Here is a 13,022-nt window from a genome sequence, read left to right as displayed (position 1 = left end):
AGTGAGCTAGATGTTGCAATCAACCAGCCTTCTGTTAAATCCTATCTGTGTGTGGGGAAGCAATAAACAGACTTTAAAAAAAATCCTGTGTAGACATCCTGCAATTGTAGACTTGCACAGGTAATCTTGTATGCTTGACCCTTTTAAACAAAAGTGAAGAATCTGCCCCTATATATGCAAAACATTAATCAAATGCTGGATGCTTTACTCACATAAGTTGTCTTACATCCAAAACCACATGCCAGTAGGCAAACGTGATATATTTCAAAAGCACAAAAGGGATGCAAATACTGTTTGACTGTTACGAACATTTAAAACAGAGCAGGAGGGCTTTTTCAAATTAAGAAATATTTTAATAGCCAGGTGCATTTAATCATAAAAAAAATTAATCATCATCAGTTTGTGGAAAAGTGACCTATAATTAGATCCTTGCTAATGTCTGATGAAAAGCTTTCTTTAGAAAAGAAATATGTTAGAAGCAGGGTTTGAAAAATCCACTCACATAGGTGAGCAGAAATCTCTCAGGCAAGTGCCAATAGCTTCTGCAGAAGTAAAGATTCTGTTTTAAAAAATTAAGTTCCTAGCCTTTATGCTTGCAAAGAAAACATTCATTGTACACCAAGTGTAATCAATGTAGTGATGTCTTCCTGAGTCTATACAGAGAACTCTAGTTCTGACACTGCAGGGGGTGTAGAAAGTAAAAAGCTACCACTGCTGTTATACAGGGGAGCCCTGGCCTCCAGGACATCTTAAGATGAGGAATGCCCTGGAGAAGTTGCCAACCTCATCCCTAGAGCAGGGAATACTGGAGAGGAGTTTTCGAGAGGGGTCGGTTCCCAACCAACCCAGCAGAGAAATCTGTCTGTGGAGGAGCCCCATTCACACTCTGCCAGGAGAGGATTCTAGAGCTAATACCCACAGCTGGCCCAGGTCAGCTGACTGAGGTTCAGGCTGCAGGGCTGAAAAACTGCTGTGTAGGACATTTGGGTTTAGGCTCTAGCCCAAGCTCTGGGACCCTGCGAGGAGAGAGGGTCCCAGAGCCTGGATCTCAGCCGAAGCCTGAACGTCTATACAGCAGTATTCAGCCCCGTTAGCCCAAGCCCTGCAAACCTGATTCAGCTGACCCCTGGCCAGCTGTGGATGTGCCTTGGGTCTTTTATTCCAGTGTAGACATACCCTCAGAGGGAAGAGAGGAGCAATATTAATTGATAAATATGTTGTGGTGGCCCAGCATTCATTTGGGACTCAGTTCATCCAGCAATATACCAAGGTTTTCAGGCCAAAGCAGTAGGAGGGGGGTGGTGGAAGGGACTTACCAGACAAGAGGGGTTGTGGCTCAGGAGGGGCATGGTTTGGAGAACCTGTGTATTTTGGCCTCACATTTAGTCTTTGAGCTATTAGGTGTTGGATCAATTTTGCAAGCCAAGTTCAAAGCTGATAAACAACTGAAAATGCACATGGTATAGTTTCATATTGGAATTAACCATTAACTTTTAGGAAAATAACAGTGAAGTGCTCAGTAAAATCTTAAAATGGATTTTACCTCACACCTTTTACAAGTGGACCTTAGAAATACAGAAGTGAAAAATTACAAATACACATTGTCATCAGTATTTCTCCTTAAAAATGCAATTTTAAACATTACAAAGTTTCAAGTGTGAAAGCGTTTCTTTTAACTTCAGTCAGGAGAATACAGGCAACAGAACATGGAATCTCTTATTAACGCTTGCATGTAGATAAAAACCTCCTCCCATCCACTACCCAGTACCACCATCCACTACCATACTGCATACAGGTATAACTCACCACCACACACACACTTTGGACATGCTAACATCTGAAGGAACGGAGCATTAATTTGTTGGGCCCCAAAAGATTTAATCTGAGAGCAGGGCTCCCGTTCTCTAGATCTTATGCACCAATCCAATTTAAACTTTTGACTATAACAGGATTCAAAAAAGGACTAGATTTGTTCATGGAGGATAGGTACACCAATGGCTATTAGCCAGGACGGGCAGGGATGTTGTCCCTAGCTTCTGTTTGCCAGAAGCTGGGAATGGGCGATAGAGGATGGATCACTTGATGATTACCTGTTCTATTCTTTCCCTCTGGGGCACTTGGCATTACATAGAAACTGACAGAAATGGCACACAATAGCCAGTAAGGGGCCTGCTTGTTCTCTACCCCACTACCACTGCCCTAGTGGGCCCAAAATATCCGAGCTGAGGGAGTTCTACCACCTTTGTGCCAGGAAACATATAATTCAGCAGCTTTCCTTCAAGCATTCCACAAACACAAAAAAAAACAAAACAAAACAAAACATACCTTTGGGCTGAGCCTATGCATGAAAATTTTCAACTGAAAAGGAATTTATTTGCAAACATTAGAGAGTGTGGAAAGAAATGCCCCCTGCAGTCTTAACTATGGATAGTCATTGGCAGCTAGATTTTACTCACAGTGTTCTTTTCTTTCATTGTTCTTTAGCACTGAAATTGCTTAGGGCAACTATTGGATAGTTTGAGATTAGATGATTATGAATGCAGTTAAACTTTCATTATAAAGCACTTGAAGCTGTTCAAACCAATCAGAACAGCAGATTGGCTGAACACTCCTAGCCTTATGATTTTGCCTCAAGCTGTGGAACTAACCGGTCTTCAAAGAATTCTTTTAGTGTGTTGGACTGTTCCATTTTAAAACTGCACAGAAAGGGAGAAAAAAAACATTGCAAAATAATTTACTCACGCTATTTCATATTTTAGTGACTAGTGAGAAAATGTGTACAGTGCCCTTATGTCCGTATCACAACGTCTGAAGAACCTACCACACAATTTTCTGTCATACTTTGAAGCATACATTTTATATCATTCTGGTTTCCTACTAATGTGGATGGGAAACACAGTGTTTTGACTTTAAAATAATTGTTGTTCCACTATGAACACTGTAAAACAGGAGTAACTGAGTTGATTTCAGGAAATTTTATAAGTACTGAATGTACATCGTTAAGGCATGCAAAGGAAGAGGCTACAAATTGTTTACATCTACATCTGTTTCATTAATATGAATAACGTGAATTTCTGACGTTTATTATCAAAATAAATGTGCACCAGAAAACATATTGACCAGAAGCTATTTTCTCTTTTCTTTGTTATTATATACTGTATAGGGAACATTAAGTTACTGTACTAGGAACTTAAAGTATATTAATTTTAATGTCTAATTGGGACCATTTAAATGCTAACATTATTAAGCACTGACCATTTGGTTTTTAATAAAAACAAAATATTAATGAATGCTAAAGTAACATTTAAAAGCCACAAAAAGTCAGGAAATTCAGAGTTAAGGTTCTTATAGCAACATTAACTCATTGCACATATGGAGTATTTTACTATTTTTTTGCCGAAGACCTAGATTGTCACTATGATCTACCCATTCTAAAGGACAGAATAGCTGATTCACCATCAGCTCAGGGTTAAACAAAGACTGTGAACGGCTAGCCAACTACAAAAGCAGTTTCTCCTCCCTTGGTGTTCACACCTCAACTGCTAGAAGAGGGCCCCATCCTCCCTGATTGAACTAACCTCCTTATCCCTAGCCTGATTCTTGCTTGCATATTTATACCTGCCTCTGGAAATTTCCACTATATGCATCCGAAGAAGTGGGCATTCACCCACGAAAGCTTATGCTCCAATACGTCTGTTAGTCTATAAGGTGCCACAGGATTCTTTGCCGCTTTTACAGAATAGTGATTCTGACTCAATCTGCCTCCTGATCTCCCCCTTGCTTTAAAAAGGAGCAGGATCCAACACAGCATACTTCCCCCCCAGTGCAGCTATGCTGGGTGGCATGCTGGGGGTGAGGGTTGTGGAGCCAAGGCTATACCAATTCCATTCCCTCTTGCCCACCAGCGCATAGAAGAGGGGGTGCAGCAGTTCTGGTTCGCTTCCCTGAGTCTGCTTCCTTATGCTCACTGTGTAGCTTGCACACGGGAGTACAGTCCTTTATACCCTGATACAGCCAAGCCAAAACTCAGTCCTAAATATGTAGATTAATGTGTTTTACTAAAACTATATGTTTTAATAATGATTTACACTTAACCAGAAAAATACAAATAGAAAACAGTACACATGAGCAACATAGACCAGCTAAGCTATCATTGCTGTTGGAATCGACCTGCAACTGAATCCGCATACATGAACCCTTGTACCAGCATGGAGTCCCAATAAAATCAATAGTGCTCTATACGACCATAAAAGTCGGTCCACACAGATCAAATGGTAAGATCTGGCCCTGAATTTTTAAATTTCCTGACTCTGACCCCAGGCCTACAGAGATTTACGCATATGAGCAGTCCCATTGAAGTCAACAGAATTACTCAGGTGAATATAGTTAAATACAAACATAAATCTTTCCAGGACTGCAGATTTTGGTACTTTTAACTGTCAAACTTTAATGGTGCATAAACATATATTAAATGCCTATGTGTATTATTTGATTAATAATCTCACATGGTTTTATTTTTATTTAATTATTATTATATATAATGTGATGTTAGGGTGCCCAGAGATTTTACTTAATTAGGCTTTATCTAATTAAAAATCTAAATAAATACAAAAGGTGGTGAATTTACAGGGTGCCATGAAGGTACTAAGATAACTGAAGGTACCTCAGTTTGTATTAATGGTTGCTCGATTAACTTTTTAGGTTATTTAGATGAGATTAGAAAATAAATGGTTCTATCCCAGGTGAAATGGAATTAAGGGCTCCATCTATAGCATAAAATGAACCAGGTTAGTATACAGCTTTCTGCCACATTCTAACTTTTTTTCTTATCACTGTGAACAGAAAACATTGTTATATAACAGTGTCTTGGAAAGGTGCTGTAACCTAGGTCTACAGGTATCATTATACAGCAATATAGGAGCAGAAGCAGTCCATTTATGTTTAACTTCAGATCTTTTATGTCTAACTCTGCAATTGCCATCTCTAATTTATATTTTTATGCTTTAAAAAAAATCTTTTTTTGACAAAAGAGGACAAACACACTACCATGCAAACCTCTCCCATAGATAATCAGAGGAAGAAAAAGCCCTCCACCTATCAGAGTTTGTAAGAGCAGTCAGTTTTATGCCTGGGAATAGCTAATATTCCTTCAATTCATTAAATGTATGTTGTCACTCAATTTTTGCTTATATACGTTAATATTCAGATCTAGGGACTCCACCACTTCAGTTTGAAGTCCAATTCCACCTCTTCACTTCTCTCTATAATATACCTCCTTAAATTCTTCTGACTTGTTCTCTCTTAATTTAAACCTGTCCCCTAATTTCTGGTTTGTCCAACTAACTCAAATAGGTCACAGTTAATTTTATAAAAAACATTAGCTACTTTACATACTTCTACCATATAACCTCTTAATCACATTTGCATCCAAGTACAACCAATTTTGCCTTACTCCCCAGAAGAAATCCATCCATTTCTTTTATTTTAGTTTCACTATGCTGTCTTTTCTCCAGTGTAACCATTCAAAAAATCACATACAAATTTTTCATGAGAGTTACACTAGCAGATGCTCAACAGTGCTCTGTACTCCTCATACTCTTCCTGAACATGACAGTTTAATTTCTGAAACTCAGTGAAAAGCCAGTAAATGCAGAGATAAGGCTCTCCCATTTCTCCCTTACAGGAGCATCACATTTAAAACAAGTCACAATGATAAAAAAACCCCCAAGAAATGTAGACATGAAATGTCATTTCACATGCTGCACAACTATAGCTCTGCTCCCAAAAAGAAAGATACCAACTGGAACTTGGAACACCACAGTCCATTGCCCCTTCCTAATCAAACCTGCCATTTTCACTGTGTCGATCACTCCAAATCAGGATTGTTCTTCATACACTCCAGTGGGACCTTCAGTATGGTTTGGTTAACATCATTGAGTGGAGGAGTAGCACTTTTTCCACAGGACAACAAAGGCACATCGCTAACACCAAGGCGAACGAAACCAAATATTTATTTCACATGGTCGAACAATGTATTTTTCCCTAATTTCATTCTTGGAAATGGCGGAAGCATTTAGGCTGAATCACGTACACACACTCAGACCCCGAGCATGGGACATAAGCAACTGAAAACAGGGAAGTGTCAGGTAACCTTAAGTATAGATGGTGCTACGAGCTCCAGCTATAATAACTTACCCCTAATAACAAAAATCCTTTCATACATGAAAGGGGTAAACAGTGAGGTGGCAAAGTTTGCAGATGATACTAAACTGCTCAAGTTAGTTAAGAACAAAGGAGACTGTGAAGAACTTCAAAAAATCTCACAAAACTAAGTGATTGGATTGGGCAACAAAATGGCAAATGAAATGTAATGTGGATAAATGTAAAGTAATGCACACTGGAAAAAACAACCCCAACTAGACATATAATATGATGGGGGTTAATTAGCTAAAACTAATCAGGAGAAAGATCTTGGAGTCATCATGGATAGTTCTCTGAAGACGTCCATGCAGTGTGCGGCGGCAGTCAAGAAAGCAAATGGGATGCTACGAATCATTAAAAAAGGGATAGAGAATAAGATGGAGAATATCTTATTTCCCTTATATAAATCCATAGTACACGCACATCTTGAATACTGTGTACAGATGTGGTCCCCTCATCTCAAAAAAGATATACTGGCATTAGAAAAGGTTCAGAAAAGGGCAACTAAAATGATTAGGGGTTTGGAACGGGTCCCATATGATGAGAGATTAAAGAGGCTAGGACTTTTCAGCTTGGAAAAGAGGAGACTAAGGGGGGATATAAAATCATGAGTAGTGTGGAGAAAGTGAATAAGGAAAAGTTATTTACTTGTTCTTATAATATAAGAACTAGGGGCCACCAAATGAAATTAATGGGAAGCAGGTTTAAAACAAATAAAAGGAAGTTCTTCACTCAGTGCACAGTCAGCCTGTGGAACTCCTTGCCTGAGGAGGTGGTGAAGGCTAGGACTATAACAGAGTTTAAAAGAGAACTAGATAAATTCATGGGAGGTTAGGTCTATCAATGGCCGTTAGCCAGGATGGGTAAGGAATGGTGTTCCTAGCATCTGTTTGTCAGAGGGGGGAGATGGATGGCAGGAGAGAGAGATCACTTGATCATTACCTGTTAGGTTCACTCCCTCTGGGGCACCTGGCATTGGCCACTGTCAGTAGACAGTATACTGGGCTGGATGGACCTTTGGTCTGACCCAGTATGGCCATTCTTATGTTCATGCCAACATCTTACTATTATTCTTTAATACAGTAGACTATGTGACTTCTTAAATGTACTGTACCCTATCAGCCTATTCTCTAGGCAGGGAAATGATGGCACATGTCCTAATACTGTATCTATCTGGATAACCCCTTCACCTTATTATTTTTTTGATTTATCCAAATCTTTCTGTAGCCTCTGTAGTGTCAGTCCATTTCTATTGTGTAGCTGTGTCCTTTTTATTTTATTATATGCTATTCACAGCCAAGACTATACCTTCCTATATATTTGTAGAGCACCTGGCATATTTTATGTGCTTCTGTAACACAAATAAGCAGTAAATAATATTCGCTTGTTATTCCTGTAATTTATTTTTCCAAGAAAATTCAGATCAAATGCAGTATATGTTTTTTAGTGAAATTCTTCTTTTTGCCCAATGCCTGCAACTACACTTAGGCGCACGCACCCAGACCCACAAAGCTATTTCCTAATGGAAGTTAGGAGCCTAAACAGCTTTGTGGATCTGGGCCAAGAGATTTACCAAGGCCATACTGTGAGCTGTGGGGATTAGAACTGGGACCCTGCTAGAATTCAGTGGTACCCTAAGCATACTACAGAGCTTCTCACTAACATTTGTTAACAAAAACAAAATAATGAAAACGCAAGACCAAGAATGATTTTATAGAAGACCAGAACAAAATAGAAAACAGTTACAGCAGGTGTTATGCATGAAGGTACTAACTGTTATTGCAGCACCTGGTGTTTATTAATCCCAAAACAATCTCCTAACCAGTTGCAGAAAGGGCAAGAATCTAAAAGTGATTCTGGGAGGCTCAGTCACTTAGCTTACTATGTATGGAGAAGTGCTAGAACACTAGATTTCTCTCTAGGCAATTCCAGAAAGTCTAGCTAGCTACCAATATCCAACAGTTGTATTAGGATATCAAAAATTTTGTGAAGGCTGTTGCTTATTCATCTGCAGTACATGCCTTTTGTTTTATTTAAACTAGGTTGAAATCCATCAGACAAAGCCCATAGCAGATTTAACCATTATTTCCCTTTCTGCAGTTCTACTCCATCCCACCTCCTTACATTCTTATGTCTCTGACCTTCCCTTCCACTTTTTCATACTCTGACAGTGGTTCTGAATGTAGAGATTATATTCCAGGGAAAGTCAAATTAGGCTTTTACACCTTCAGGCACTAAGATTAATATCAGGTGTTTGGATTTCAGAAAATTTCAGTACAAATGCATATCAGGTATTTCAGTTGTGGCTCATTTCTGGTACAATACTTTTTACGGAGCATCTCATCTGTTCAATAAATCAATCCCCAAACTTTACCCTTAACTGATGATCTATTAGACAAAAAAGTTAAGACAGCTCTCAGAAGTCTATTAGGGAAAAGACTCTCTAAAGGCCAGTCATTGCCTTAGCCCAATATGAAATTAGTCAGTCTTGTTTAGAACAAAATAAAACATATGAACAGAGAGCACTTTCTTGGCTGTGCTGCTGTGTCTGCTAGCCCATTTAAAAAAAAAATAGATTTTCTGTTTGCTGAGGGGCAGAGTACAAGTAATGTATTAGAATCACATTTCATTGATTTTAAGTTATCACATGAAAACTTATTTCCTGCTATTGTTTAAAAAGAGTTTAGTAGCATATAGTTAATCACATTTGACAAATACTTTGCTTAAATCTGTACTTGAGATAGTTACTGATCATCCAGATTATTTGGTTAAACAGACTATATTAAGACACTTTATTGATATTTTTCCTACTTCACATCTGAATTCTACAAAAGAAAGAAAAAAAGGTTTCTGTTTACAGTGCTTCTTTTTAATAGTGAAAATGTTAAATAAAATGACAATACTGTGAGGTATACAAATGTTTTTAGGAGATTATGTAACATGTTTTCCTGAATGACTCTGCAGCATATTACCATGTCAATGAAAAAGAAGAATAAAACTATAGCAACTGAGAAAACAGGACCTGCTCTTCCAGGATTTCATTCACCAGCCATAGATAGGACTCTTGGTCCCAATTTTTAAAAAATGGCACACTAATATGTGGTCTAATCAAGATTTTTCATTAACACAGAATCTGCAGTATCTTTTTTAGATGCAATCCATTTCAGTTTCTCTTAAGGAGCTGGCTTTCTGTACTAAACAGAACTAACAGCAAAATCATATATAAAATCAGAACGGACAAAGCACTTGAAAACACACTGTAGTAAACCGTGTTCTGGCAAGGAGACGGATTTAAGTGACTCAGTAGGTCTTAAACATCTCTAACTTTTTTTTTTGGACATCAGCAGGAAACAACTCATTTACTCATTGACACAGCGGCAAATCCTATAGATCACCCATCGTCATCTACTCCAGTGGTACAAGGTTCGCCCACACAAGCTGCAAGAACGAATAAATTATTTTGAACGGGTTTTTTAAACAACAACAACAACAAAAAACCTAAAAACCACCATACGCTCGCTCTTCTGCCTTCCTCCCGCAAGCCCTCTATTCCTGATTTCTTAACTTTCAGGGTAGCAAGAGAGACCGACCAAGATTCTGTGCAGCTGCCAAGATGCTGTCTCTGCAGGGCACACGCTAGAGTGGTTCAGGAAAGTTAGAGAAGGTGGGGGAGGTAATCTCTCCTACTGGACTAACTTCTGCTGCTGGGAGACACAAGCTCGGACAGTCAGTGCTTCGTGGTGACCGTTTTTAAAAACCTCTCCCCCACCGCTTGAGCAAGCGCCTGAACTGAAACACTGCAGCGAGCAGGGGAGGCAGAAAGGTGGGCAGGGGAGGCGGGCCATCTAATGCACTTCGCTGCCTTTCTCAAAGCGCAGGGTTTGCCCTGGGTACTTTGTGTCAGAAGGGAGCCCTAGAGCCGCGGGGCGAGTCCCCACCCCTATGTCGGTCCCACGCCCCCTCTCCCAGCAGCTGCGCCCACTTGAGCTGGGGCCCGCAGCACAGCGAGACCCCAGGCAGGGCTCTCCTCACCGCCCGGGCTGCGGCTGGGCGCTCTCGTCGTCCTCCTCCTCCATGGCGCGGCGGCGGCTCCTCTCCCCCGGCTGCGCCGCGACTCCCCGGCAGGCGGAGTTACGCGGCGGCGGCTGCCTGCTACCTGACAAACCACCAGCCACTGAAGGCAGCGCCAAGAGCTCCAGGCAGCAGCTCCACAGCGCCCTGCTCCTCACCATGGTGGCGCCTGCGCGGCAACGGCAGCCCGGCTCCCCCTCCCGGGAGCCATCACCTACCCGACCCCCGCGTACAGCTCAGGGAACTCGCAGGACCCGCTACCGCCGCCTCCCTGCGCCATCGGGAACATGCAGGAGCCTGGCTTCCGCTACCACTTACCTTTACCAAGATGGCCCCCCGGAGGGTAGTTGGCGCCGCGGCCATCTTGGTAAAGGCCAAAGCATCCAGCCCGCCGCTGGCAGTGGACCAGCGGTTCAGTGAGATGGAGGAAGGCTGCGTGATGTGTCAGGGCTGCTCTGACATCGCCCGAAGCACCCACCGCCTGCCCCATGAACTCTGCACCAGGAGTCCTTGCGCCGGGCCTGGGACAAGCCCAGTTTCCATGGAGGAGCCCTTGGGAATCTGTGAGTGGGAGGAGGCGCAGCCACAGGGTGGCCCAACGTGGTCCCAGGGAAGTGCCCCTGTGAGGATGAAAGCAGCCTGCCTGGGCTCCAGGCCCTGTGCCAGGAAGGGGGTCCAGTCCAGCAGCAAATCAGTAAGCTAGGCAAAGCCCTTTGGTGCTGGGTGGTGACAGGCACGCAAGCCCCGGGGAAGAGGTGCAGCGCCCTCGGAAGTCACATAGCGGCTTAACTCTAACTCTCCTGTGGGGCCAGGGCGATTAGATTTTCTGGAGCCCCTGGGGGGCTGGAGTCGGGGAGTGGGCTCAGGGCTGGGGCAGGGGATTGGGATGCGGGTGGGTATGCAGCTCTAGCTGCGGGGGGTGCTCTGTGGTGGGGCTAGGGATGAGACCAGGGGGTTGGGTGCAGGTGGGCGGGGGTGGAGTCTGGGACGGAGTTTGAGTGCAGGAAGGGGCTCTGGGCTGGGGTAGGGTGCGGGGGGGTGGGGTCTGGGAGGGAGTTTGGGTGCAGGAGGGGGCTCCAGGCTGGGATACAGGGTTGGGGTGGAGGCGCTTACCTCAGGCGGCTCCTGGTCAGCGGTGCAACCGGGCTAAGGCAGGATCCCTGGCTCTGCGCTGCTCTTTTCCCTGAGGTGGCCAGCATGTCTAGCCCCTAGGCAGAGGGGCCCGGCTGCTCTGCAGAGTTCACACTGCCCATGCCTGCAGGCACTGTCTCCGCAGCTCCCATTGGCTGTGGTACGCGGCCAATGGGAGCTGCGGAGCCGTCACTTGGGGCGGGGGCAGTGCACAGAGATTCCCTGAAGGCTCCTCGCCTAGGGGCCGCAGGGGCACATTGGTGAGCCGGTGCTCGTGGCTCCAGCTCGGGGGGGTGGGCGCCAAGGCTCGGGAACTGGTGTCCGGCCCACAGCGCAGAGACTTGCCACAGGCCAGATGTAAAGAAGCAGTGGGCCACATCCAGCCTCGGTGGCCCCCCTTAGCCCGAGACTCTGGGCTGCAGCCCCTGCATTAATCCGGCCCTGCATGATACAGCCTAAGGCATGGCAGCACCCGGGAGGTGTATGGCTCAGACGTGACTAGGGACACTAGTATACACTGGCAGCTGCCCAGTTCATGCGGCCCAGTATTATCTTAGCGAACCTCTGCTGTAGGTGGAGCTATACTCCGTGTACACTACATATAAAGAGGCCAATTTTTGAAGGCCATAAATAAAGACAGTTGACATCTATGTCTGCAGTTTTTATTTTCCATGGAGAAACATCTCTTAGGTGTAAGAGCTGACAAAGGGGTTGGTTATTCATCATATTAACATGCAGCTAGGTATCTGTGTCCAATACTGCATGCACCATGCAACGTCAATCTGTGTAATAGCAGCATAAGAATGGCCATACTGCGTCAGACCAATGGTCCATCTAGCTCCATATCTTGTCTTCTGACAATGGCAGGTGCCAGATGCTTCAGAGGGAACGAACAAAACAGAGCAATTATCAAGTGATCCATTCTCTGTTGTCCAGTCCCAGCCAGGGGCACTGGAACAGGGAGAGTCAGGGCCCCATCACATTTAAAATTGATCACTTTTTACCGGCTATAGGGGTGAGCAATGGTGGTTAGGGGGTGGGATCTTGGGGGGAAGAGGCAGAACAGGGCCTGGGGGCAAAGGGCCACTTTTAGGGAGCTGCCACCACTCCTGATTCCAGCTTCTGCCATTTGAAGGTTTAGGGACACCCAGTGCATGAGGTTGCATCCCTAACCATTTTGGCTAATAGCCATTGATGGATCTACCTCCATGAACCTAATTCTTTCTTGAAACTAGTTATAATTTTTGCCTTCACAACATCCCCTGGCAATCACTTCCAGCAGCTAACTGTGCATTGTGTGAAGAAGTACTTCCTTATGTTTGTTTGAAACCTGCCAACTACTAATTTCATTATGGGACCCCAGGTTCTTGTGTTATGTGAAGGCGTAAATAACATTTCCCTATACACTTTCTCCACACCATTTATGATTTTTATAGACCTCTATTGTATCCTCCCTTCATCTTCTCTTTTCTAAACTGAATAGTCTCAGTCTTTTTAATCTCCTCATATGAACACCGTTCCATCCCCTTAATAATTTTTGATACCCTTCTTTGTACTTTTTCTAATTCTAATACATCTTTTTGAGATGGGGTGACCAGAACTTCACACAGTATTCAAGG

At 43.3% G+C, this 13,022-nt stretch overlaps 1 protein-coding gene across 6 annotated transcripts in view; it reads right to left on the bottom strand.

Annotated features, from left to right (window-relative positions):
* The window catches only part of NAPEPLD (N-acyl phosphatidylethanolamine phospholipase D), a 34,061-nt gene extending 22,575 nt beyond the window's left edge, over positions 1-11,486 (bottom strand). The window contains exon 1 of one of the 6 annotated variants that reach the window (XM_073328549.1): positions 11,386-11,486. In XM_073328549.1, coding sequence (XP_073184650.1) covers positions 11,386-11,471 — 86 coding nt within the window. In that variant the 5' untranslated portion in view covers positions 11,472-11,486. Of the gene's footprint in view, positions 1-10,233; positions 10,566-10,590; positions 10,611-11,385 lie in introns of those variants that run through there. The other 5 variants (XM_073328554.1, XM_073328550.1, XM_073328552.1 and 2 more) reach the window with 5 other exon arrangements.
* Positions 11,487-13,022: the final 1,536 nt, after the last annotated feature.

This window comes from Lepidochelys kempii, chromosome 1, assembly GCF_965140265.1.
Source record: "Lepidochelys kempii isolate rLepKem1 chromosome 1, rLepKem1.hap2, whole genome shotgun sequence".
In the NCBI taxonomy this organism is placed as follows: Eukaryota; Metazoa; Chordata; order Testudines; family Cheloniidae; genus Lepidochelys; species Lepidochelys kempii.
Note: the sequence above shows the minus strand (reverse complement) of the source record. Positions and strands in the feature narration are given on the sequence as shown.